This window comes from Lissotriton helveticus, chromosome 7, assembly GCF_964261635.1.
Source record: "Lissotriton helveticus chromosome 7, aLisHel1.1, whole genome shotgun sequence".
NCBI lineage: Eukaryota > Metazoa > Chordata > Amphibia > Caudata > Salamandridae > Lissotriton > Lissotriton helveticus.
The window spans coordinates 1,731,480,731-1,731,507,080 of NC_136068.1; the positions used below are offsets into that span (position 1 = coordinate 1,731,480,731).

Here is a 26,350-nt window from a genome sequence, read left to right on the forward strand (position 1 = left end):
TGCTCTTATTGGCTCGCGTCTGGACTATTGTAACGCGCTGTATGCTGGACTTAATAAAGGACAGCTGCAGCGCTTACAGGTAGTACAAAACGCCATAGCCAGATTTGTCCTGGATATCCCTAGACGCTCTTCGGCCACTGCAGCCAGGAAAACGCTGCACTGGCTGCCGGTAGAATATCGTATCCGGTTTAAGGTCCTTTGTATGACCTATAGAGCCATCGCCAAAAAGAGCGACACTGGAATAGGATCCATCATCTCCCACTATGTCCCCCGAAGGAACCTGCGCTCCTCTGGAAAACTGCTTCTGGCAGCCCCCCGTGTACGAAGAGCCAAATGGGGTGGCAGAGCCTTTTCCACCCTTGCTCCTAAGTGGTGGAACGAACTTCCTCTGGATCTGAGATCTCTCCCGTCCCTACAGAACTTCCGTACTGCCTTAAAAACCCTTTTCTTCCGCCAAGCATATGTTTAGGTCTTTATGTTCTTTCCTGATCATTCTTTTATCTTTTGCTAGGCGCCTTGATACCTGCGGGTTATTGTTCTTGCGCATTATAAATTCTCTTTCAATTCAATTCAATTCAATTCCTGAGAATTACTGTGCAAATCGATTTTTTTCCTTGCTACCTTTCTTAAAAGGAAGCACAGAAAAAGTGTAAACAATATGTGGTACAATCATCATTTTAGGAGTATCTATTCTGCCCCGCCATGATAAATGTACAAGGGACTATTATACAAGTAATGTCTGCATTTTAAGTTTTAGAACATCAAAATGATGTTTGAATATAATGGAAATAGTAGGTGAAAAACAAAAAACTTGAAGTTAGTATTTGCAACCATATATTGATAATAGTATGAATTTAATGGCAGAATTCCTGTTTAGAAAAATGTACTTTATTGCCTGAAATACTGCAATGTAATTCAATCCCTTTGAAAAAGAGATCTAATGAGGATAAAGGATTGGACATGTAAACGAGAACGATATCAGTGTATACTGAAAGCTTAGTCTCAAGGGAATGGTGCTTCAATCTAGAAATAAGTGCATTATGCTCAATGAAGGGCTCAAAACAAAGAATAAATAATAAAGGGGGCACCCTTATCTACTACCTCGATGTAAACTGATGTACCGAGAAATGAAATGAAATGAAAAATTGCATTTGTATAGCGCATAACTGCCCTAGGGCCTCGCAGCGCTTGAAGATAAAATGGTTTAGCGCAGGCTCGGGGCAGATCAGCAGGATTTAGCAAACAAATGCGTTTTCAAGGCCTTTCTGAATGAGAGGAGGTTGCTATTTCCTCGGATGGCAAAGGGGAGGGCATTCCAAAGTCTGGTCGCCGAATGGGAAAAAGAGCGGCCACCCCAACGGGCTTTGTTAATTTTAGAGGAGGTGGCCAGCTGCAAGGTACCAGACCGAAGGGGGCGTGCTGGGACATAAGGCGTGACCAAAGGGTGCAGAATCGCTGGGCCTACACGGTGAAAGGATTTGTGCATAATGCACAAAGCTTTAAACTGCACTCTGGCAGCCATTGGGAGCCAGTGGAGGTCTTTCAGAGCCTTCCTCGCCGACTGCCGACGGGAGAGATTGAACAGTAGGCGGGCCGCACTGTTTTGTGTGACCTGAAGCCTCTGCAGTACCGAAGCCGGTGCTCCTAGGTAGAGAGCATTCCCATAATCCAGGCGAGAGAGAATCAGGGCCTGGACCATGGTCCTCCTCGCCTGGAAAGGGAGCAAAGGGAGCACCCGCCGGAGCATCCTCATTAGTCCAAAGCAAGTGGCGGCAGTCTTAGTAGCCTGGACCGAGAAATCAAGGGCGGTGTCAAGCCAGATCCCGAGGCTCTTTATCTGGGACTTGGGGGCAGGAGGAGCGCCAAGACATGGTGGCCAGACGGGTGCAAGAGCAGACGGGGAGGGATTTCCGAGTAGAATGATGTCTGTCTTCTCCCCGTTAAGCTTCAAACAGGAGGCTTGCATCCATCTGGCAACAGCCTCTAGACAGGGGCCTAAGGTGTCGGATGATCCATCTGCGTGGTCTAACGAGACCACAAGCTGCGTGTCATCCGCGTAGGTGACTATACGCACACCAAAGGGATGGACTATCCTGTCCAGAGGTTCCATGTAGGCGTTAAAGAGGGTCGGGCTCAGGGAGGAGCCCTGAGGTACCCCACACCTGAGAGGGTGTTTGGGAGAGACTATCTCACCCTCGAAGACCTGGAAAAAGCGCTCACTCAGAAAGGAGGTAAGCCAGTCTAGAGCCGCGCCCGACACGCCCATGCCCGCCAGTCGGTGTAATAGCGTGGCATGGTTCACCGTGTCGAACGCGGCGCTAAGGTCTAACAGGATAATGGCCACCTTTCCTCCCCGATCCAAAGTCGTTCTTGCTTCCTCTGTAACCGCTAACATAGCGGTTTCTGTGCCATGTTGAGGGCGAAAACCTGTCTGGGAGGCACGCAACAGACAGTTGGACTCCAAATAGTCTGTTAAGATATTGTTGGCGTGCCTCTCCAGCAGTTTACTCAGCCAGGGGAGCAACGAAATGGGGCGATAGTTGGACAAGTTGCTCTGGTCCAGGGAGGGCTTCTTGAGAAGCGCCCTCACCATGGCGCACTTCCAGGGGAGTGGGACCGACCTGGCCACGATGGAGGTGTTTAAGGCTTCCAGGATGACAGGACGAATAACGTCCAGTGCCTTGACAAGGATCCGGGGGGGTGCCGGGTCATTGGGAGACCCGGAAGAAACTTTAGAAATTAATCTATCCAGGCTGCCGGCATCAAGAAGCGGAATTATATCCAGTTTGCAGAGAGCCGGAGAATCAGCTGGCTTAGATGGGACGGAGGGGGCGTTGACCGTAGGATTACTAAAAGAAGAGTATATGGTCGAAATTTTCTTGGAGAAGAAGGCAGCTAGCTCATTACAGCGGTCTTGTGCCCCTTCAGCAGTAGGACGCTCAGCCGGGGGTGAAATAAGGGACTTGGCTATCCTAAAGATTTCCCTAGGCGCGTTGGCTGCAGCACTAATTTTCCCTTCGTAGAAGGAGGTTTGCGCCAATTTAATCTCTGATTTATAGAGCCTTATTGCGGACCTATAATCATCTTTCCTAGACAGAGAATGGTCCTTCCTCCACGCTCTCTCTAGTTTGCGGCAGTCAAGCTTTAATAACCTCAGAGCAGGAGTGTACCAGGGTGCAACTTTAGGTCTTCTGATGAGTTTACAGGGGCGTTTGGGAAGAACTCGGTCTAGGGTGCTGGAGATCCAGTGATCAAAGTTGCTAGAAGCAGAGGCAGGGGTCAAGGCCCTTCTCGGGGGGTCTTGAGTGAGAGCCAATGTCCAGTCGGTGAGGGGAAGTGAGGACCATTTCCTGCCCATGTACTTGGTAGAGGCCTCACGGGGGGAACAGGAGTTAGAAAGCCAGGTGAACGGTATCAAAAAATGATCAGTCCAAGGCAGTGGAACAGGGGACTCTACATTAAGGTTGGTATTACTGTATATGTGATCAAGGAGATGTCCCTTCTTGTGGGTCGCCTGATGGCCTCTCTGGCAGAGGTCTAACGCTTGCATGTTGGCACGCAAGTTATTAGCTGCCATATCCTGGGGGTCATCTGAATGGATGTTAAAATCCCCAAGCAGGGTGAGGTTAGATGAGGTCAAGACTGCGTTGGCAGTGAGATCAGTAATTTGAGTGATAAAATTATTCAGGGAACCCGGTGGGCGGTAGAGTAAAATACCAGAAAAAGTGGTGGTAGGGGAGAGATCAAGTGCAAAGTGTAAGCTCTCGCAAGTCAGCAGGGAATTAGGAGTGACCCGACACTTAAAGCTGTCCCTGTATATAATTGCTAGGCCTCCGCCTCTCCCCGATTGGCGGTCGAGGCGCTTAAGTGTGTAGCCTGGAGGTGTGGCCCATATTAAGGACGGGTCGTTGTCAATCTGAGAGAAATAGCCATTAACAAAAACACTAGCACCGGGTTTGAATATAATAATTCAATAAGAGAAATACATTTAGGACCAAACCATTGGAGAGTGTTAAACATAAAATGGCAGTTAATATGGCCAAAAGCTTCTTCAGCATCAAGGGATAGGGCTGCAAGGGGGTCCGTCTGCGTTTTAGCTAATGCAAAGATATTTGAGAACATTCTAGCATGATCTGGGGCAAGTCTGCCCAGATTGTTTGGGGTTGATTAGAAGAGGTATAACAGTTTCTAAACTGATTGCAAGGATCTTAGCAAAAAGTTGAAATAGGTTGATAATTCTTGCATTGGGTATGATCTTTGTCAGGCTTAGGTATGAGAACAATTGGAGTGTCCTTAGAGGAACCACTAGCTCCTGAGGTTACAAGGATAGAATTAAAAAGATCTAGTAAATAAGGGATAAAAATGGATGAAAAAGAGGAGATTAATTCAATAGAAAAAATATTTTGGCCAGGTGCTTTAGTTCATTGAAGGGATTTGATGGAATCTAAAATTTCTTGTAGAGTAATATTAGTTTCCAATTGTTTAAAAGTGTCAGAAAGGGGAGGGGGTTTAGGAAGACAATTAAAAACAATTGTATAATAGAGTCTGATGGAGTAGTGTCCTCTGAATATAATAAGTGGAAGAAGGATTGGAAACAAGCAGAAATATCAGAGTCAGAGGTCACAGTGGTTTTAGTGAGTTAATTATGAATGGGTCCAACAGTTTTGCATACTGATTAGCTAACATATTACCAGCTTTATTTTGACTGCCATGATACTTACATTTAATTTTGAGTAGAATAATACATGCATCAATGGTAGCAATTTTGTTGGGATTAGATTGAGCTTTAATTTTGCCATGTAAAATAGTAATAATAATAATAATAATAATCCACATTTGTAAAGCGCGAACAATCACCCGTAAGGGTCTCTAGGCGCTGGGGGCCCTTAGGAAGATTAAGCAAGCTATTGCCCAGAGTCACATGGTGCTGGGCTAACCTGCCGCCGGAGCCGGGGATTGGACCATGATCCCCAGATTCCAGCGACAGTCACCCTGGCCGCGGCGCCACACCTCTCCCAAGTAGAAGATTTGGGGGAGAAATAAGTATGTTCCAAAGATTAATTTGCTGTATCAAAGCAAGGTATTGGGAGTTTATTTTCTTTTTTTGCGGAAAATGCATTGGTGAAGGCTCTAAAAGAAGCTTTAAATTCATCCCAATTAGTGGGAACAGAAGTATCAACAAATTTCTTATTTTAAAAAATTCCGTATTAAAGCTATAGCTTCTATTATAAAGTTAGGACATGACAAGAAGTGGTTATTAAACCTCCAATTACCAATTTTAGAATTACCAAGGGAAAAATCTAAAGAAGATAACATAGGGGCATGATCAAAATAGGCAACTGAGATTTGGAGGAAAAAATATAATCAATTTGTGACAAGGTATGATGGACATTGGAAAAAAAACATTTGCACCGATCAGTGTAACGAGTTTTTAAACATCAAATAATCGTTGTGTGACAATTGCTGACTGGAATGCCTTATGAGATTTATGTGGAAGACATTTGCACGTAGATTTCATGTCATAAAAAGGGTCTAACCATTGATTGAAATCACCTGGTACAATGATATTGGGATTATCAATAGAGAACATTTTTACTTTAATACTATGCCAAAAGTCAGGATCAGATTTAAATGGGCCATAAGTATTAAATAAAGTAGCACACTTATTATGAATGTTAGCACTGACCTTTACCCATTGTCCATCATTGTCACATTCCGTAGATAAAATTTAAATTTGTCATTATTTATGACAGAGGATGGCATCACGACCCTTGTAATTGATAGCTATGGAAAACAATACCTGGCTAACTGTAACCGGGGCGGGACTGGAGACCACAGGGACTGAAGGGAAAGGCAGTAGGCGAGTTCTAGTTTTCACTGTTTTTAATGTGTCAAACAAAAGGTCAGAACAAGTCTTTCTGGGTAATGTAGTCCTGCGGGGAGATCGACTACGGGATCTCTTCCTCTCTCTGGTTTCCGCTGTCCTGGTCCTCCGTAAGGCTGACTGGCCTCGTCGGGGATTGGAGGCACCCGGGTCCGTCGTGGCGTCTTCCCTCCCAGATACCGGAATGAAAACAAAAGAAAGGCAAAGTATGAGGGTAACGTCCAACCGACAATACCACTCGGGGAAAGGGGGTGAGGACCACTCTAGCCCGTGCTCAGGGGATATGTACAAGTGCGAGGGATATGAGTGCTCAGGGTAGGGAACCAGGGACAGGGGACCCGTTATGATACAACCGGACCGCCCTTCCGCCCCACCCAACCCCGGATCGTCTTACGCACCTGGGCAAGCCACACACCTCCCCCGGGTGGGTGGCTGGGCGACGCGTGGGGTCGTTGGCCTCCTGGCATCTCCTCGGGATGCAGGACCTCTTCTCCTGGCTTCGGTTCGCTTCTCCGACTTGCGTTCATCTTTCTCCAGCCTCCTTCTTCCTCGCCACTCCTGGTGTACAAGCACACCTCGTCTCGCTGTACTTCCGCCTTTGAAGGCGTTCCGTCGTCCTGGAACCCCGCCTACTCGTCATCGGCCTGAGAGTTAAAGGGCCAGTCCTTTTCTCCCTCTGCGTAGGAGGTGGTTTCAGAAATACTCCCTCGGTAATCCATCTGCTGAGGGAGACAAGAGGGGGTGAGTGAGGGTGTACTGCGAGTTCCCGGGGTCAGTACAGTGTCCGTTCCCCCCACGAGCGGCTGAGACGGGGACACCCCGTTACACTAACCCATTGACGTTTCAATTTAAGCGACTGAATATTGTTGCAATATGTTTCCTGTAAAAAGACAATGGGCATGAACACATTTTCCCATGGACACAGAAAGGGCAAAACCCTTTGATGCATTTTGCCCAATATGCGTATTAAGTTTAGACAGATAAGATAATACCTTTTGTGTTTTAACTGGATATCCCAGACTACAAACATGCCACGAGACAATGATAAAACAAAGAACAAATATAGGGGGACAGGGCCATAAATGGCAAACTGCAAAAACTAAAAGGGAGACTAAATTACTCCATTGATTAACAACAACAAAATGCATTTAAAATGTATGCACAATGATACCAAATAACCATTAACTAGTCATATATTAAACAAAGAAAAGGAAATGGAAGAAAGAGATGAAAGAAAACAGAAGAATCTGAGGGAGGTAACAGATCAAGAAAGAAGTCCAGATCTGAGGAGAAGAACATGAAGACGCATCATGTGACAAGTCAATGCCAGAATAAGAATATGACAGAGAGATAACATTTAGAACATAAAAGCCATGCATTTTGAAAACTTAAAAAAGAAAGAAAAAGAGAGGACAGGCTTCTTTTTTAAGGTTTGTTGAACAATAATGTCCATAGCGTAAGAATAAAGAGTCTGAAGAAATAATTTTAGTTTTGCAGGATGCTCAAACGATCTTGTAGTGCCCTAATGATTAATTTTACATAAGCAAGTATGAAGTATGCCATAACGAATATTTCATGGGTACATTTGAGGTCGGAGATCCAGAAACTCTTTTCTTATAGCATTAGTTGTGTTAGGAAGATCCTGAAAGAAAAAGATGTTGTGACCAGATCAGATGACACAGCGCTTTTCCTTAGCAGCTTTTAAGACAAGACATGTACCAGGTCTATGAATTCCAGGAAAAACAAAATAATTGGTCATGGTTTGGCAGCATTCAAATTAAGATGACCAAGATGAATGTTGAGAGGAGGAGTATTCACAATGCCAAGAAGATCTGGAGGAACTTTTTAGCCAATTCCTGCAGATTACTGACTCACTCTTCCATTTCAAATATTTTACTCTCCATGGCAACCCAGAGATCCTAAATCTGTTGTAATCTGTCATTGGTGGCACACATAATAGGTTTTATAGCTCTCACATCATCTAAGATAGTGTCCAAAACAGGGTTATAAGAAAATAAGATGGGCGACAAGCATCACACAGCATATTTATGCGATGTAGAGTGTGAGGTATAATTTTTTTGATGAAGTGGTCCTTCCCATGCAGGTGAAAGCAAAGGCAAAAGAAGTGCTCAAGGAGCCAGCAATCAAGGAAACAACTACTGGATCAAGGATATAGAGAGTAGTAATATAATGGAATAGTTTATGAGCTAATAGGCAAATAAGCAGGTTGAGCAAGGTTGAGGAGAAAACCTGCAATGCTGGCAAATATTACCAATGAAGGCCAACCATTAAAAGAATGCCTCATATCTACAAGCAGGATTACGCTGAGGAGGTTCACCACATATTTCTTCAACAGTTGTATGTGGTTTGGGAGCTGACCTTATGTGTATAAGAGAGCTGCAGTTAAGAAGGTTTCATGGCCAACAAACATTTCTTAGGACAGGAAGTCTGAACAGTGCCATGAAGAATGAGGAATGAGCAGAGTGCGAAAACACACGAAATGACAGCCATTCATGAATAATTGAAGAAGGCACCACTGCAACAGGAAATATGAGGCAGCTCTGCAAGGATGAAGATGTTGTTAAGGAGCCCCATAATGTCAGAGCAACCTGAAGGCACCCAATTATGAGGTATGCAAAAATAAGCGATGTGTGTAGAAAGGTGAACTTGGACGATTTCAGGCCGCAAAAGTGAGTAGCTCACTGCTGCAGCACCTTATAGAAGGAGGTTCTCTTGGCTATTACTGAACCATTCCAACATTGGACACAGTAGGATTCAGTAGCCATGGTCTGAGGAGAAGTTTGCTGTCCGGAATGTGGCAATAAAAATGAAGAAGCTCCACATCACACCTGAGCTCAAAGGTACGCCGCTATCTTGATCTGCGCAGAAACCACGCACCCAATTGTTTAAAAAATTCTAACTTAAAGTTTCCACTAAAGGGAACAGAGTAAAAAGTGTTTTTTCTCAGGAATATTTTCTCACGAAAAGTCACTTTAAGACAAAAGTTGTCTGGGAAAAAATTGCAGAGCAGAGCATTTTTTCTGCCAAAACTTTGTTTGCAAAGGCAGTGCTTTGCAATGGTGATAAACTTTTTGAACCTCTCAAAGTGTGAAACTCGTCATCATGCGGAATCCTGAGTAGGCAGACTATAGAGAGATTACCATGGTCACTACATCCAATATATGTATTCCATGCTAAATATCCATTAGGCACCTGAGATCCATTTTAAAGCAGGGAACCCTTCATGCACATTATCAGAGCTGGGTGTTGCTCTACAATATTTCATAAATATGTACCAATCAGGAGGAGGCATGGATCCCATAGGATCAATGTGTATTTCTTATATAAATTAGTAAATTGCAAAAGTAATATATGGGATAGTACCTATTGAGATAGACACTGCATTACTAGCCTTTTCCTACTGAAAGGGATTGATTCCTACTGCTATCAGTAAGGATGGTAAGCTTTAGTGATAAACATCACTTGCACTCCCTGTATATGAAAGGAAGTCAGATGTTTGTTTGTGGACTCCTCTTGAAATACCCTACACTACTGGAGCTCGTCTTCCAAGCAGGGCCCACTAGATTACACTCCTGCAGGGCTGGCATTGCTGGCACCATATATTGACATTTCAGGATTACCACGATTGCTCCAGTGCTGATTGAATTTTGTACCATTTAGGCAACCACTGCAAAATGTTGTTTTTGAAATGTATATTTGGTGAATATGTTTCATTTCCTCTGTCAGGTGGTGTAAATATTGGTGCAAACTGCACCAGGAAAATATGTGTATTCTGGAAGTAATAGTGCAGAATTTGCCATGGGCCCTAGAACGTTAGGAGCAAAGAGATTGGCAAATAGCCTGTCAAAAACGTTTTTTTTTTAAAAGTTAATTAGAAGGAAGTTTATGTATTGTTACTACTATGTTTGTTATATAAATCCCATACCAGGTACCGGATTTACCTTTGTGAGGTGCGAGGCATTGACAGTCATCCACCAGGGGAGCATAGGCCGGGCCCTCCACTGATCTGGCAGGACGGTCAGGTGGACCTCCAAGCTCTAAATGACTGAAATACTAGATTCATATTTTTCAAAAAGGGAAAAGTTAAATTAATAGAGATCAAAGTGGAAACCCTAGCAAACAGAATCTCCATTTGGTGCAAATTGGCACCATTAACACGGATACCATCTTTTTTGCATTGTTGTTTTCCTTCTTTCTAGAAGTATTTTTCCATTTCAATTTTTCTTTACTCCTCTTATTAATTTTTGATTCTTGCTCTGTTGCACTCGTAAAGCCTTATTTCCATGCCTGCTTGCTTTGTTTGTCAGTTTTTTGTTTTTTCTTCTCAACTATAGCACGTTTATTTTTAGTTGGGCATTCCACTTCGCAAACAATTTTCCACTTATGCAAGAAGATCATTCGTAATATCACGTTGTTTTTGCTACAGGTTTAAATCTTCTATGTGTTTTTCAACCCCTTTGATGATCCAAGACTCTAAGTTGTTGTTCCATTCCCCTTATTCTTATTCCACCACAGCTGAAGCCTTAACCCTGACCACCCCGGAAATACTGGACGTAATGGAGGGCGGAGTGATATCCATTCCCATCATGTACACCCCAACAGAATACATCACAAACATCACATGGGAAAGGAATTCCGCAGACCTGATCACATGGGTTGTGAATTCCACTCTGTTGCAGATCAACTCGACTTACCTAGACCGGATGCATATCACCTACCCGGGGAACTTAAGAATTGTCAATGCAATGAAGTCAGACAGTGGCAACTACACTGTGAAAGTGAAAGCAAAACACAAGATTCCAGCAGAAAACAATATTTTGGTCAATGTCTATGGTAAGTAGATTTCAAGAGTCAGTTGTTCTAGAGAGTTTGATTGTCTTGAAATGCATCTTCAACACCACAAGATGGTGGAAATTCTTCTCCTATGCAAAGCAAAATCATGGGTCAATTTAAACTATGCAGTAGTGAGGTGGGGCCCCTAGGGGAAGGAATAGAAAATTAGAAGGTAGATGGGGACAGAAATTGTTGAAAATAGATCACTAAATGCCTCTTACCTCGAGATATATGGTTGGATCCTGAGCTTAGGTTGGTGACTTTTTGTATTACAATATGAAAAGAGCATTCAGGTTTCCCGCTGAGCATGCCATCTGTGTTGAGGAACTATTAAATGCTACCCACACACATAAATACACCTCCGCTAATTTGATATGTCAAGAAAGATGTATTGGCATGTAACACGGTAGGGATGCCAAGGCTGACAGATCTGATTAAACCCTCTGTGACGTATGAATCATGACTTAAGCGAAAGTCCCATGCTTCCTTGGTCTACAAGGCAACAAATGGAAGGTATGACCGCAATGGACAGTACCGCTCATGTGAGAAAATGGTGTCAGTGCCATTGAGGGAGTTGCACTGGTTAAAATACACAATATCTCACAAAATCAAATCTAAAAGAGAATTATTGTTTAATATCAATAAATCTTTATTAAGATGTTTAGAAAGAGTACAAAGCAAAAGGTAAAAGAAAGAACAAATTCTATATTATACATGATAAGACGTACATAGGTATGCAATGATACTACATTAATGTAAACCTAAAACTGACCTAATAAGATATGCATCATTATATATAATAGGAAAAGTGATCAAAGTACTTAGTACGTAGATGTAGAACATACTATATGTCCTGTACACCGTTTGTCTCCAAACTTGCGCGCTCGTGCAACACAGCAAGCAGACTCCGGACACGGACCTCGAGGTGTATAAAGTTTTATTCGGCAGAAAGAGTCATACTATATGTATGTACTTCTGATGATCATAGACAACAGAGGCTAACGATGCACTCCTTATGCCCTTCTTGTGAGCTGCTCTTCAGGGATATTTTCTCTTATATGTTTTATAATGAAAATTGAATATTGGCATGAGGGGATGTCAACGTCCTGTGTGCCCAAACTGCATATACCTATCATCCTGTGTTTATTTATGTGTTTCGTCATTGAGCCACAATCTAATTCTGTGAGCACCCAGTGAATTATGCCTGGCCATTGACAATGATTAGTTCCAGACCGTAGTCTTAGCTAGGAGGGGTGCGCTAAGCACAGCCTCATAGTGAAGGAGGACCACCATCTTGATGCAGGTTTCATGTATGGGGCACGATGATGCATGTAGCACAGTGGTGGCAGCACACCTTGTTTAGTGAATAACAGAAACAGACTTTATACCTGTGCAACATGAATATATGCTTACAAGCCCATTCTTCTAAAGTTCTGCTGCTTATGATGAACACAGAGCCCTCAAAGCTGACATCCTGTGTGTTGCATGTATGTGTGTGTGTGTGCTAGGAATGAGAGTGTGCCATGCAGGAGTGATACAAGCCTGCAGGTTCCATTTTGGAAGCCCAGAACCTGAACCAGAGTGCAAGATGGAAGAGAGGTTGCTTTCCCCAATTGGCACATATATTACACCAGAAACTAGAGGGAGGAACAAGGAGACAGGCTTTCTTTAGGCATATCATGGTGATTGTGGATACATTGGGCTGTAAATGACTCTGACTGCAGCTTCCAATAGGTAGATGTTAAAGAGTATAGAATGTGTCCTTCAGTCTCTCTTGTAGAAAAAGTCCATTGAGAGAGCACTCTGTGAGGAGGGGGTCATAGATAGCTGGGTGCAGCCTGCTTACAAATGTTTGTACTTGCGTGGTGGGCACTCCACCTGGAAACTGTCCTGATGGGCGGAGCATCCTTGCAGACAAAGGCCAGGACCTGGAATGTACATCCTCTGTCTGTGAAATTGGTATAAAGACAGGAGCTCCTGACCCTTTGTTGTTCGTTGTTGGGGTCTCTTCTACTGAAGAGGGAATAGTCAGAGTACTCAGGGCGCACTGCCATCCAATGCCCCAGATGTGAGAGAACATTGCCTGGAGTCCAATCTGGAGGATGAATTACTGGACTGTCCTGGGTGCCAGGACATCCTGCCTGTGAACAAGGGAAGGAAGTGTCAAGACTTTTGGAGTGAAACAGCACTGTGATTCAAGTACTCACCCGTGTGCCAGAGCCCACCACCTGAAAAGAAGGCCCCCTACAGAAGCCTCAGCTTGTGCTGCAACCCCCACAAGTGACACGGTGGGTGGCTTGCTGCCGCCCATCTTCTGAGAAGCCTGCCATATGCCACTGGGAGGTCACCTACTACCAGTTAGATTCTGCTACTTACAGCTCCTGCAAACTAGGTGAGAGACTTAAAAGGCCTTGACCCAAGCAACTAAGGGGCATATTCACAAGGGCCTATCGCCGCATTAACGGCACTTTAGCGCAGCCAACGTCTGGATAAATTTACCTCCCCATTCACAAGCTGGTGCTAACAGCCCCCAGCACCAGTTTCCCCGCGATAGCAGCTTAAAAAAACATCGCCACAGAGGTCCCCCGCAATTATCGCTAATGGGATGCAGAGTAGACGTTCCTGTGCCAAAATCCGTGAAAACACCACACCTCAACATTCACAATGACCAGACAGATCGGCAATAAGAACACAAAAAAACGCAATAATGCGCATTAGCAGAAGGAATTTTACACCTGCTCTGACCTGGTGTAAAGTCGCACGGTAGCCTGCACCACAATAGGAAGCCCAGCCCAAGGCATCATCGGACGGTCAACAGATGCCATGGAGGAACTGATTATACCCACCGGACACCCAGGAGAGTCACAGCACCCACCGCCACCACACCCAGGACACTCCCTCCCACCCCAGGCAAAGACATGCCACATCAACTACATCTCAATATGTAACAAATAATCCGCCTGATGTCGCACAAACACAACTGGTGACATGCATGTGACGGAACAGAAATAACCATCACACATTCACTATCAAAGCAAACAATTAAACTTTATTGAAACCACACATAAATCAAATTAAGACTAATGGAGGCTCCCCTTGACACATTCCATGGGTCACAGCCTACAAGACACAAAATATGATGAGAAGGAGTGTCTTCCGCACATCAAAGGACAGTGGGAGAGTGAAAGAGAGAGAGAGAAGAAGATATGGGGAGAGAGACAGAGAAGAAGAGAAGGGGAGAGCGAGAGAGAAGAAGAGAAGGGGAGAGAGAGAGAGAAGAAGAGAAGGGGAGAGAGAGAGAGAGAAGAAGAGAGGGGGGGAGAAAGAGATCCAACCCTGCAGACCAAGACCACACTGCTCACCTGCTGCCACTGGTGTGTCTCCAACCACTTGCCAGTGCGTATAGCAGCACACCAGGTCCCACATCTGAGACTGCGCCGTCATCTGAAACAGAGTCCAGAGAAATGACTGGCACAGTACACACACTTGCACAAGACAACATTGCCGGCCTACCCATGCACACCCAGACAGAGACATCCCAGCCTCCCGCCGCCCATCGGAGTATGCCTGCCCATGCACACCTGGGCCAGACAGCTCACCTTCCGCCACCGGCATGCAGACTGCAGTTTCTACCATGTGCAGCTGCAAACCACAAGGCTGGGGCCCACAGACATGGCACCCTCTGCACCATGCTTCCACACTGCACTGGCCACCAGGCCACCTGGGACTATATTTCACTCTGGCATGGTATGAACCAAAGCACCCGGAAACATTGCAGCTTGCACAGCCACTCAGCCCAATGAGTGCCACTAATTCTATGACCCCGGAAGCAGGGCCACGTTGTGGTAGGCCAGCGCAGGACGCTGGCACGGCCTACACTGCGGTCCAGTAAGGCACACAAATCCTGGTCAGTCCGGACTGCCACGACGAGCCATCATCGCAGGCTGCACACCTGCTCAGCAGCTTAAGGTGCCAATGACTCAGTGCACCCTAAGTCCCCGTCCCGTGGCGGGTGGCCTGTGCCGGCCTCAATGCAGTGACTGCCACAAACTCTGTGCAAACCCAGTCAGCGCCACGTGGTGGTAGGCCCGTGCCAGCCTCAAGGCCTCAGGCCCGCTATTCAGTCACCACTGGCAGAGGGGTATGTGAAGTCATCGGCCCCTTATATTTGCAGGGTCACATGGCCTGTGACGCCTGTGCCGGGTGTGTGTGGTGTGTGTGTGCAAACCTGCCCTCAGGGAGTCGCTGTGACATGCTGACAACTAGACCAGTGACCTGCACACCACTAGCGAGTACGCCTGCGATGGTTAGCAATGAGGCCCCCCGGGGGAGCATGAGCAGAGTGGGCAGGCCTTCCGTTCACCGAAACAGGGCAGGGCTTGCAAAAATGACTTGTGGGCACTGGGCGTGGTTCAGTCCATATCCGAACAAGAAAGGGGCTGCTGCATGAGTCCCTGTTGTGGTGTCCACGCGACCCCTGACACAAATTGCCATGTCGCAACATTTGACAGCTATCCTACAGGATGTGCATCATTGACGCAAGTGAAATCACTGTCCCTACATTCATCCACACATACATACATGAATGAAAGACATGACACAGCAGTGCATCACTGGATGTTCATTGCATATCTAGTGTTTTTCCGCAGCTGGAGCGGTACAGGGCATTGCCGAATACACCACACTATCTAGGCCCGTGGAGGGCCAGACAGAGTCCATCTGTGGAAGACAAGTACTGTGGAAGAGGAGGGGTGCAGTTCGCACTCTGGTCGCCGTGTTATTGGTTATCAAACAGGATGTGGCGGTCCATGTCGCTGTCCAAGATAAGTGCATCTGAGTGAATCGGTGGTCAGTGGAAGGTCATGAGTCCATGTGCGGGACCAACTAGGAACTGGCCAGGTGGTGGAAATGAATGCTACAGAGCCCTTCTGAACACAAGCCTATCCATTTCCTCGTCCCCGGATATGTGCCCTGCCCCACCTGGGGGTGTTGCTGTACCGGCTGCAGCACTGTGTGGTACTGACACCTCAGGTGCCGGAGGTGGTCTTTCTGCCACACTGTGTGGCACTGACACCTCAGGTGCCGGAGGTGGTCTATCTGCCACACCGTGTGGCACTGACACCTCAAGTGCCGAAGTGGTTAGGCATGACCCTACATGGAGGCAATGGCACCTGAGCTGCCAGAGTGGATAGGCCTGCTGCACAAGGAGGAATAGCCACACCAGGGTGCGGAGATGTGGATGGTGTGGGGGCAGCAGCATTCAACATCGCCACGCCTTGTGGCAGCAATGCCATGATGAGGACCTGCAGGGCATGGTAGAACCCAGCAACATTCCACTGATGTGAAGCAGTAGCTGCCATTCTTTCTACCTCCATCCGCACTATGTCCTCCATGAGCCTCCGCATCTGTGGCAGCTCACGGCTGGTATCACTGGAGCCACTGTGAGTGGACAGGTGCACTTCAGCGATGTCAGTCAGGGCTTGTTGGACACCATGTAGGGGGGCTACAGGATGGCGTCAAGTTTGGTTGCCATGTTGCCGAAGCCCAACCGCACCTGCTCTGCGGTGTCCCTCTGGCACTCCAGCACACGGGGTTGGAAGGCCATGTGTTGTTCGTGAGGAACTTAGGGGGGGTGACAGGGCTGTGGGTGCCTCCTGCTGGGTGGTTTGGGTAGTGGGTGGGGTCTCCTTAATGCAGCTGGCCTGCCCTGATCCTGGAGGTGAGTTGCGGATGGGGCCAATGATGGCTTGGGTGTCGATGCTGGTGTTGTCCTCCTCATCATCAGTGAAGAGTGGCTCGGACTGCTCTGCAGGAGGTGTTGACGGTGCCCCTGCAATGTGAAGGGGAAATGGTGTATTACGATGTGTCCACATGCATGTAGCCGCATGGTACATGTTGACATTCAGACAGCATGGCATTGTGCATTGTGACAGTCTGTAGATCTGGGCGGGGTCCCACAGTAATTGTGGGTGTACACTGTGCTCTGCTTGAAAGTGCATGTGTGCCAGTGGGTCCCTCTCCACCCTTCCCCCCAGTACCTGGTGGTCACTCAACCTGTTGCGGTTGTGTTGTGTACTGTCAATCAGTGTCCGATCCCCCGACTCCAGCCACAGTCTCCACACTAATGACCGTCAACACCAGCTACTCCATGTCATCCAGCTCGAGCTGTGGCGCTGGGCCCCCACCACCAGTCTGCGTTGCTGCCTTCCGGTTGGCAGAGAGTTTATCCTTGGTCCGCTTCTTGATGTCATTCCATCGCCTATTGACCTCGTCCATTGTCCTCTTGTGCTGTCCGACGGCATTCACCTTGTCCACGATGTCCCGCCATATTCCATTTGTGGTGCCCAATGACACATTGGAGGTGAAGAACAGTTGTTGATGGTGGTCCATCACCTCCGTGACTATGATCCTGTTCACCTGCGGACTGAACTTCGTCTTCCTGTCCTTCTTGTCCTTGCCCTTGCCTGTCCCTGAGGTGTCGGGCTGGTTGTCCGGGGCGCTTGTGGGGTTGCGCTCCTTCTCTGTGCCTGCACCTGTTGCCTCCATATCACTTGGGTATTGGTCAGTTTGTGTTTGTGTGTGTTTTTTACTTTTATGGTGATTATTCCCATCTGCCAGGTGTGTGTTGCAGGCCTGTTGCTTATTACTGGTTTCCTCATCGCGCTTGGGCCCATTGCAGGTTTTTTGGTGTTGTGGTTTGTGTTTTTGTCGCCATCAAGGTGGTTGTATCGCGGACATTGGCCGCGATTTCGGCAGACTATTGCATGCTACCGCCGTGTTGTGAATTCCATGTTGTCACAGGGTTATTTTCCCACGATGGGCTGCGATGTTGAAATTTGCGTTATGCTACTCTTGCGGTAGTTATCACACGTTCTTGTGAATATACCCCTGAGTTCTAAAACTAAAATATGGAGGTAGTATAAACTGCACCCAGAGACCTACTTCAGACTCTGAACCTGAATGGGGCAGCACGATAAAGCGTGGAATTACTAGAGACAAGTGAAGCTTAGGTTGAAAAGGTCCCTAAGAGCACAAAGGCTTGCACCTGTGCACCAGGTATTCATGCATTACTGAATGTGTAGTATAATTCTTTGTTTCTGAATACTAAAGTATTTATCTTTTCTACAAAGAGAAGCACTGGGTTAGACATTGATCATATTGTGCTTTTGAGAAGTCTGTGATTACTAGCCATCATGACTGCTGAGAGAAAAGTGCAGAAAGGAGTGTGCTTGGCCCCGTTTGCAAAGCCAAACTAGGGCAGTCCCTAGGACAGCAGTGGTAAAAGGCCTCAACCCTCACAGTTCTGGCTCAATAACCCCTACCTGCCCAGTGACCTTTTGAATAGGGACCGATATGACATATTAAATGTTCTGCTTTGATGCAGATTTAGTACAAAGTTTTTAAAAACCTAAAATTCATAGTAAACTTCGCCTCTAAAATTAACCAGGCTCAGGGATGTGAGAGGGTCTCAGCTGTAAATCCTCACTGGTGAACCACTTCATTACCCCCACCCCCACAAATGACTATACTACTTATGCTGGACTTTGGACACCTTATAAGGCTTTGCATAAAAAGCAGATTAATGACTCCTCATACAGTAACATTGCTGCATATAAATATTTTTGGTACACACGCAGAGATTTGAAGGGCAGTTTGTACTTTGGGACACAATGAATAACTCTCCGTTAAGGAACAGAGGCCCATATGCATGAACACATTTTCCCATAGACACAGAATGGGCAAAACACTTTGATGCATCTGGCCCTGACTAAGGGTAAAAACAATCCATCGGAAATAAACACTGGATGAGTCATTCTTAAAAAAAAAAAAAAATGTATATATATATATATATATATATACATATATATATATATATATATATATATATTTTTTTTTTTAACTCCAAAAATTCGCAGCACTCAGGAATCAACAAAATGACTGATTTATTTAGCAAACTCCCACAATCAGTCTGTCACACCGACGCGTTTCGGGCATGCGCCCTTTCTCACGGTGGGTGGCACTACTTTTGCCTCTATTTTTAAAGGGCTATGCATTACAATGTTGTCCCATGGAATTCTGGGATACGTAGTTTTTAAAAACAAAACTTTACAGTGACACCTTATGTGACAGAGACACAATATTTGTAATGTATAATTCAGACATAGGGTTGCAAATGTACTGCTATTTCAATTCAGTTGCATTTCAAAAATAATTTCCTGAAAATTAATTCAGTATTTCCAAGTATAGTACCTTTTACATTTTCTGACTTGTAATAGTAAAGCAGAAATTTGCACGCATTTAGCCTTGGTCATTTACACTTGATCTTTCCATAATCATCACAATTATTTAATCATAGCATTTAATAGGTGTAGTACCTATATATTTCTAGCCTATGTATGAATGCGTTATCAATTTCAAATAGATTTGCCAACAGTACTTTCTATTTATGTCCAATCATTATTTTCTTTTAAGACACATAGAAAAACCTTTGTGATCTCATATTCGTTCTCAACTTATAAGTGTACAAAAAGTTCTTCATCCAGGTTCATCCCTTTCGGGGTCTTGGTTTTCATACGAATGATGTACCTGGATTCTAACTGACGTAATTTCAGTTTTCGATCGCCCAATCTTTCATTAGCTTCTATGTTGTCCATTCCAAAAAAGCACATCTTTCTCCAATCTCCTCCTTGACAGTTAAGCATGTGCTTTGCTGTGGCGTATGTTAGGTCTTTATTTTTCACTGCTCTTATATGCTCAAGCATCCTTTTCTTTAGAGTACAAATTGTGCTCCCTATATACATATGGCCGCAGTCACATTGAATTGCATATACAACATATTGCGTAGTGCAAGTTATTTTTGACTTTATTTCCACCAATCGTCCTTCCGGATCTCTGAAGGTCCATGTCGCTGTCCAAGATAAGTGCATCTGAGTGAATCGGTGGTCAGTGGAAGGTCATGAGTCCATGTGCGGGACCAACTAGGAACTGGCCAGGTGGTGGAAATGAATGCTACAGAGCCCTTCTGAACACAAGCCTATCCATTTCCTCGTCCCCGGATATGTGCCCTGCCCCACCTGGGGGTGTTGCTGTACCGGCTGCAGCACTGTGTGGTACTGACACCTCAGGTGCCGGAGGTGGTCTTTCTGCCACACTGTGTGGCACTGACACCTCAGGTGCCGGAGGTGGTCTATCTGCCACACCGTGTGGCACTGACACCTCAAGTGCCGAAGTGGTTAGGCATGACCCTACATGGAGGCAATGGCACCTGAGCTGCCAGAGTGGATAGGCCTGCTGCACAAGGAGGAATAGCCACACCAGGGTGCGGAGATGTGGATGGTGTGGGGGCAGCAGCATTCAACATCGCCACGCCTTGTGGCAGCAATGCCATGATGAGGACCTGCAGGGCATGGTAGAACCCAGCAACATTCCACTGATGTGAAGCAGTAGCTGCCATTCTTTCTACCTCCATCCGCACTATGTCCTCCATGAGCCTCCGCATCTGTGGCAGCTCACGGCTGGTATCACTGGAGCCACTGTGAGTGGACAGGTGCACTTCAGCGATGTCAGTCAGGGCTTGTTGGACACCATGTAGGGGGGCTACAGGATGGCGTCAAGTTTGGTTGCCATGTTGCCGAAGCCCAACCGCACCTGCTCTGCGGTGTCCCTCTGGCACTCCAGCACACGGGGTTGGAAGGCCATGTGTTGTTCGTGAGGAACTTAGGGGGGGTGACAGGGCTGTGGGTGCCTCCTGCTGGGTGGTTTGGGTAGTGGGTGGGGTCTCCTTAATGCAGCTGGCCTGCCCTGATCCTGGAGGTGAGTTGCGGATGGGGCCAATGATGGCTTGGGTGTCGATGCTGGTGTTGTCCTCCTCATCATCAGTGAAGAGTGGCTCGGACTGCTCTGCAGGAGGTGTTGACTTTGCCCCTGCAATGTGAAGGGGAAATGGTGTATTACGATGTGTCCACATGCATGTAGCCGCATGGTACATGTTGACATTCAGGCAGCATGGCATTGTGCATTGTGACAGTCTGTAGATCTGGGCGGGGTCCCACAGTAATTGTGGGTGTACACTGTGCTCTGCTTGAAAGTGCATGTGTGCCAGTGGGTCCCTCTCCACCCTTCCCCCCAGTACCTGGTGGTCACTCAACCTGTTGCGGTTGTGTTGTGTACTGTCAATCAGTGTCCGATCCCCCGACTCCAGCCACAGTCTCCACACTAATGACCGTCAACACCAGCTACTCCATGTCATCCAGCTCGAGCTGTGGCGCTGGGCCCCCACCACCAGTCTGCGTTGCTGCCTTCCGGTTGGCAGAGAGTTTATCCTTGGTCCGCTTCTTGATATCATTCCATCGCCTATTGACCTCGTCCATTGTCCTCTTGTGCTGTCCGACGGCATTCACCTTGTCCACGATGTCCCGCCATATTCCATTTGTGGTGCCCAATGACACATTGGAGGTGAAGAACAGTTGTTGATGGTGGTCCATCACCTCCGTGACTATGATCCTGTTCACCTGCGGACTGAACTTCGTCTTCCTGTCCTTCTTGTCTTTGCCCTTGCCTGTCCCTGAGGTGTCGGGCTGGTTGTCCGGGGCGCTTGTGGGGTTGCGTTCCTCCTCTGTGCCTGCTCCTGTTGCCTCCATATCACTTGGGTATTGGTCAGTTTGTGTTTGTGTGTGTTTTTTACTTTTATGGTGATTATTCCCATCTGCCAGGTGTGTGTTGCAGGCCTGTTGCTTATTACTGGTTTCCTCATCGCGCTTGGGCCCATTGCAGGTTTTTTGGTGTTGTGGTTTGTGTTTTTGTCGCCATCAAGGTGGTTGTATCGCGGACATTGGCCGCGATTTCGGCAGACTATTGCATGCTACCGCCGTGTTGTGAATTCCATGTTGTCACAGGGTTATTTTCCCACGATGGGCTGCGATGTTGAAATTTGCGTTATGCTACTCTTGCGGTAGTTAATACACGTTCTTGTGAATATACCCCTGAGTTCTAAAACTAAAATATGGAGGTAGTATAAACTGCACCCAGAGACCTACTTCAGACTCTGAACCTGAATGGGGCAGCACGATAAAGCGTGGAATTACTAGAGACAAGTGAAGCTTAGGTTGAAAAGGTCCCTAAGAGCACAAAGGCTTGCACCTGTGCACCAGGTATTCATGCATTACTGAATGTGTAGTATAATTCTTTGTTCCTGAATACTAAAGTATTTATCTTTTCTACAAAGAGAAGCACTGGGTTAGACATTGATCATATTGTGCTTTTGAGAAGTCTGTGATTACTAGCCATCATGACTGCTGAGAGAAAAGTGCAGAAAGGAGTGTGCTTGGCCCCGTTTGCAAAGCCAAACTAGGGCAGTCCCTAGGACAGCAGTGGTAAAAGGCCTCAACCCTCACAGTTCTGGCTCAATAACCCCTACCTGCCCAGTGACCTTTTGAATAGGGACCGATATGACATATTAAATGTTCTGCTTTGATGCAGATTTAGTACAAAGTTTTTAAAAACCTAAAATTCATAGTAAACTTCGCCTCTAAAATTAACCAGGCTCAGGGATGTGAGAGGGTCTCAGCTGTAAATCCTCACTGGTGAACCACTTCATTACCCCCACCCCCACAAATGACTATACTACTTATGCTGGACTTTGGACACCTTATAAGGCTTTGCATAAAAAGCAGATTAATGACTCCTCATACAGTAACATTGCTGCATATAAATATTTTTGGTACACACGCAGAGATTTGTAGGGCAGTTTGTACTTTGGGACACAATGAATAACTCTCCGTTAAGGAACAGAGGCCCATATGCATGAACACATTTTCCCATAGACACAGAATGGGCAAAACACTTTGATGCATCTGGCCCAGAGTCCTGACTAAGGGTAAAAACAATCCATCGGAAATAAACACTGGATGAGTCATTCTTAAAAAAAAAAAAAATTTATATATATATATATATATATATATATACATATATATTACCTACTGGCGGTCGCCAGTAGGTATATATAGTTAGGATTTTTTCTCTATGGGTTTTTTGAAAATTCTATGTCTAATAACTTTGGCGTTTGTGGACGGAATTGGCTGAAATTTTCAGGAAAATGGCACATTTTGTTTCTGAGCAGCCCTTGAAAATTTGGGGGGGTTCGTCCAGTGGGGGCCGAGAAAAAAGGGGGGTCCCAAAACGTGTTTTTAACATTGAGTTTTCCATAGGGCTGTTGGCCTCACTTTTAGCCCGAACGGCTGAATGGATTTGCACGAAACTTGGCAAAATTGTAGGGACTGGTAGCCCGATGTGCCTTTTGTAGGTCTCAATATATGTGCTCCAGTGGATTTTGAGAAATTAACGTTTAAAAAAAGATATATATCTGTAACAGCGGACCGGGCAGCGCACTGGTTCGCGGACTTTTCGCGCAACGGAGCTTTGTGAAGCGAAGCTGATTGGTTCTCCGGCGTCTGTCAACATTCCAAACAGTCCGTAGCGGCCGCCATCTTGTCTCTCGGTAGGATCGAGAGACAAGAGGAGGTCAAAACAAAGGGGGAAATAACTATAAGGGGGCATAGTAGATCCTCGCTGACCCCCTAGGTTTGATGTGGAGGTTTTAAAAGGGCCCCGCGGGGCAAAAAAAAATAATAATAATAATAATTGAACGGCTGAATGGATTTGCACGAAACTTGGCAAAATATTAGGGACTGGTAGCCCGATGTGCCTTTGCTAGGTCTCAATATATGTGCTCCAGTGGATTTTGAGAAATTAACGTTCAAAAAAAGATATATATCTGTAACAGCGCTCCGCTTCGCGTAACGGAGGTTTGCGAAGCTGATTGGTCATTCTGTCACTGGGCTATAGTTGGGCTACATCTGGCTGATATTTGGGCTACATTTGTTTTTTTGTGTGTCTGGCGGCCATCTTTGGGCTACATTGGGCTACATTGGGCTTCATTGGGCTACATTCGGCTAATTAGCAGATAGCTCATCGCAAACTAGGAATGGTAAAGAATCGCTATTTATTCCTTAAAGTTCGCTATTTAGGAAATGCAAATAACTTTGATGATACATATGGCGGTTCATCTCTAACAAGATAAGAAGCATAGGGATACATTTATGATGACTGGCGCATCACCAGGGATGTGTTAGTCATTCTGTGCCGCTGTTCCGTCACCTATGGTGTGCTGCATTTACAATGCGGCGCATCATGGGGCAAAAACAGCACAGATGCGTGATGTATCTGTGCCGTAAAGGTGGCGCATTGCTGGAGTTGTATCGCAAGTGTGATGAAGCTCCAGCAAGGGTCGGGGGTGCCCCTGTCGCAGGGTTTCTGTTCTCACACAGAACTGTGGACAGAGGATTGGAACCTCGGCGAATGCATTGCTGGAGTTGTATCGCAAGTGTGATGAAGCTCCAGCAAGGGTCGGGGGTGCCCCTGTCGCAGGGTTTCTGTTCTCACACAGAACTGTGGACAGAGGATTGGAACCTCGGCGAATTAGGGTGTCCCAAAACTCACGTTAGTAATCAAAAACTCCTTAGCAAGCTAGGTACAGTGTCACATTGGATATAACAAACTCTCAATGTTTAGACAATCCAGAATATGAACTTATAGTACCTCAGGATACGTGGAACTCATGAACAGTCGGTCGTTATAGATTTCTTAGAAACCAGAACATGGAGTTAAGAAGAACAGATGTGTATTTGAAATGTTTATTTACTAATGCCGTCTTCTCAGGCGTAGTACCTTAGATAATAAAAGTACACATATTATCAGTAGCAAAATTACCAGCATAGTTACTAGTACATAAAAAGTGAATGGTGATAGTATGTTAACATGCTGTAAATGAATAAGAGTTAGCAACACTTATAAGCAGCCGCTGGCCGTGGAGGGAGTTACGGTGAGGCAGGGAGGCGGGGAGGGGGAGAAGCAGGGTGGAGAATACAAGTACACATATTATCAGTAGCAAAATTACCAGCATAGTTACTAGTACATAAAAAGCGAATGGTGACAGTATGTTAACATGCTGTAAATGAATAAGAGTTAGCAACACTTATAAGCAGCCGCGGGCCGTGGAGGGAGTTACGGTGGGGCAGGGAGGCGGGGAGGGGGAGGGGCAAGGTAGAGAGGGCTCCACCCTGCTTCTCCCCCTCCCCGCCTCCCTGCCCCATCGTAACTCCCTCCACGGCCCGCGGCTGCTTATATCTCACCCTCCCTAATACACATATTATATTATTTGCTAAGAAGGTCTCTTTGTGTTGGTTTAGGGCGTGCCCATACTTTAGTGTCTTAGATTTGAAGGAATCACATCAGCATACACCAGCTCTCTCTTCATGTGAACCGCATCAACTGTTGTGTATGTGTGTTCGGCAAAGCAATATAAAACCCGCCTCATGCCCAGAATTGGCAGAAGTTGCACTTATGTTATGAGTATGAAGTCGTGGAGATCAGACCTCATAACAATTCTGTATCGTGTTGTTCTTGAAACTTTAGCACTCGCTGTACAGATATAGTTTAACAAGTAAAGCAGATAGTAGACCAATAACATATTATTCTCATGTAAACCACGATGAACTACTAGGTGGAAAGCTAAAGCAACAACTAAGTGTCGTGTGCAGAAGTTGCAAAAAAGGAAAAATGGCGTTTAAACCGGTAATGAGCCCATGCTAACTTAACACGGTGTAAAGATATCCAGGACCTAGATGACACCTCCTCATGATCCGGAAACGAACTGAATAAGATAATAGAAGTGCCATCTCATGAGAGCAGATTGCAAGTTTATATGTGGACGGTCCGCAAGGTAAAGCATTAAAAACTAGGAAAATTTAATGCTAAAGAAAAATAAAACAGCCAAGTACTTTCTTAGTCTTAAGCCAATAGGCAAGGTAAATAATAAAAACTTGACAAATAAGTCAATGAATTGTCAATGAAATGCTAGTACTCAGCATATCAAACATGAAAAAGGTCTATGACATAACTGTGTATGCAAAATAAGCTGCAACAGCCTCCAATAGGAAGTCACCGTCTTCATCCGAAAACAGTTCAGCCATCCAATTTAAAAGCGGAAAAGAACATACGTGCTCTCCCAGCACCGGATCCTCTATCACCATCAGAGGACAGCTCGGTGGGTTTTCAAGAAAGCTCTGTTCCAAGAAAGACTGTGCTGCCGCCAGTAAATTCCAGGGACCAAGTAGTCCATGCATCAATGCCACAGCCATAATCCTTTCGCCAGGACAAACCAACTCGTGAGTAATGATAGGAGTCATCAGCTGATTAAAGTCGACGTCAGGAGAAACCGGTCCGCAGAGACACAAATCAATGGCCCAATCGAAATCACAGGTCAGGCAGTGAAATACAGGCTGGACACAGGTGAAGTAGGAGAACCGAAAAGATAATCCATATGCCGTGCTTAATATCGCCAACGGCATTGTGCCATAATATTCTAGCATGCGATTGCGGAACAGTGTCAGCAGCTGCAGGGTCGGAGGTTGCATAGGAGGGACATCCATATTTAAAAATGTAAAAAAGCACAAGAGCGTCCGCTGGTAATGCAAGTAAAAATGCCAATCTACGAACCAGAGTGCAGAAAATACAATGAAAGGAAGCAGGGATGACTCCAAAGATTTTCTCAAA

General features: G+C 45.8%; 1 protein-coding gene across 1 annotated transcript in view; it reads left to right on the top strand.

Annotated features, from left to right (window-relative positions):
- The window catches only part of LOC144769667 (uncharacterized), a 759,350-nt gene that overhangs the window by 333,349 nt on the left and 399,651 nt on the right, over nucleotides 1-26,350 (top strand). The window contains exon 12 of the mRNA XM_078653842.1: nucleotides 10,421-10,738. Within this exon, the coding sequence (XP_078509968.1) occupies nucleotides 10,421-10,738 (318 nt within the window). The remainder of the gene's footprint in view (nucleotides 1-10,420; nucleotides 10,739-26,350) is intronic.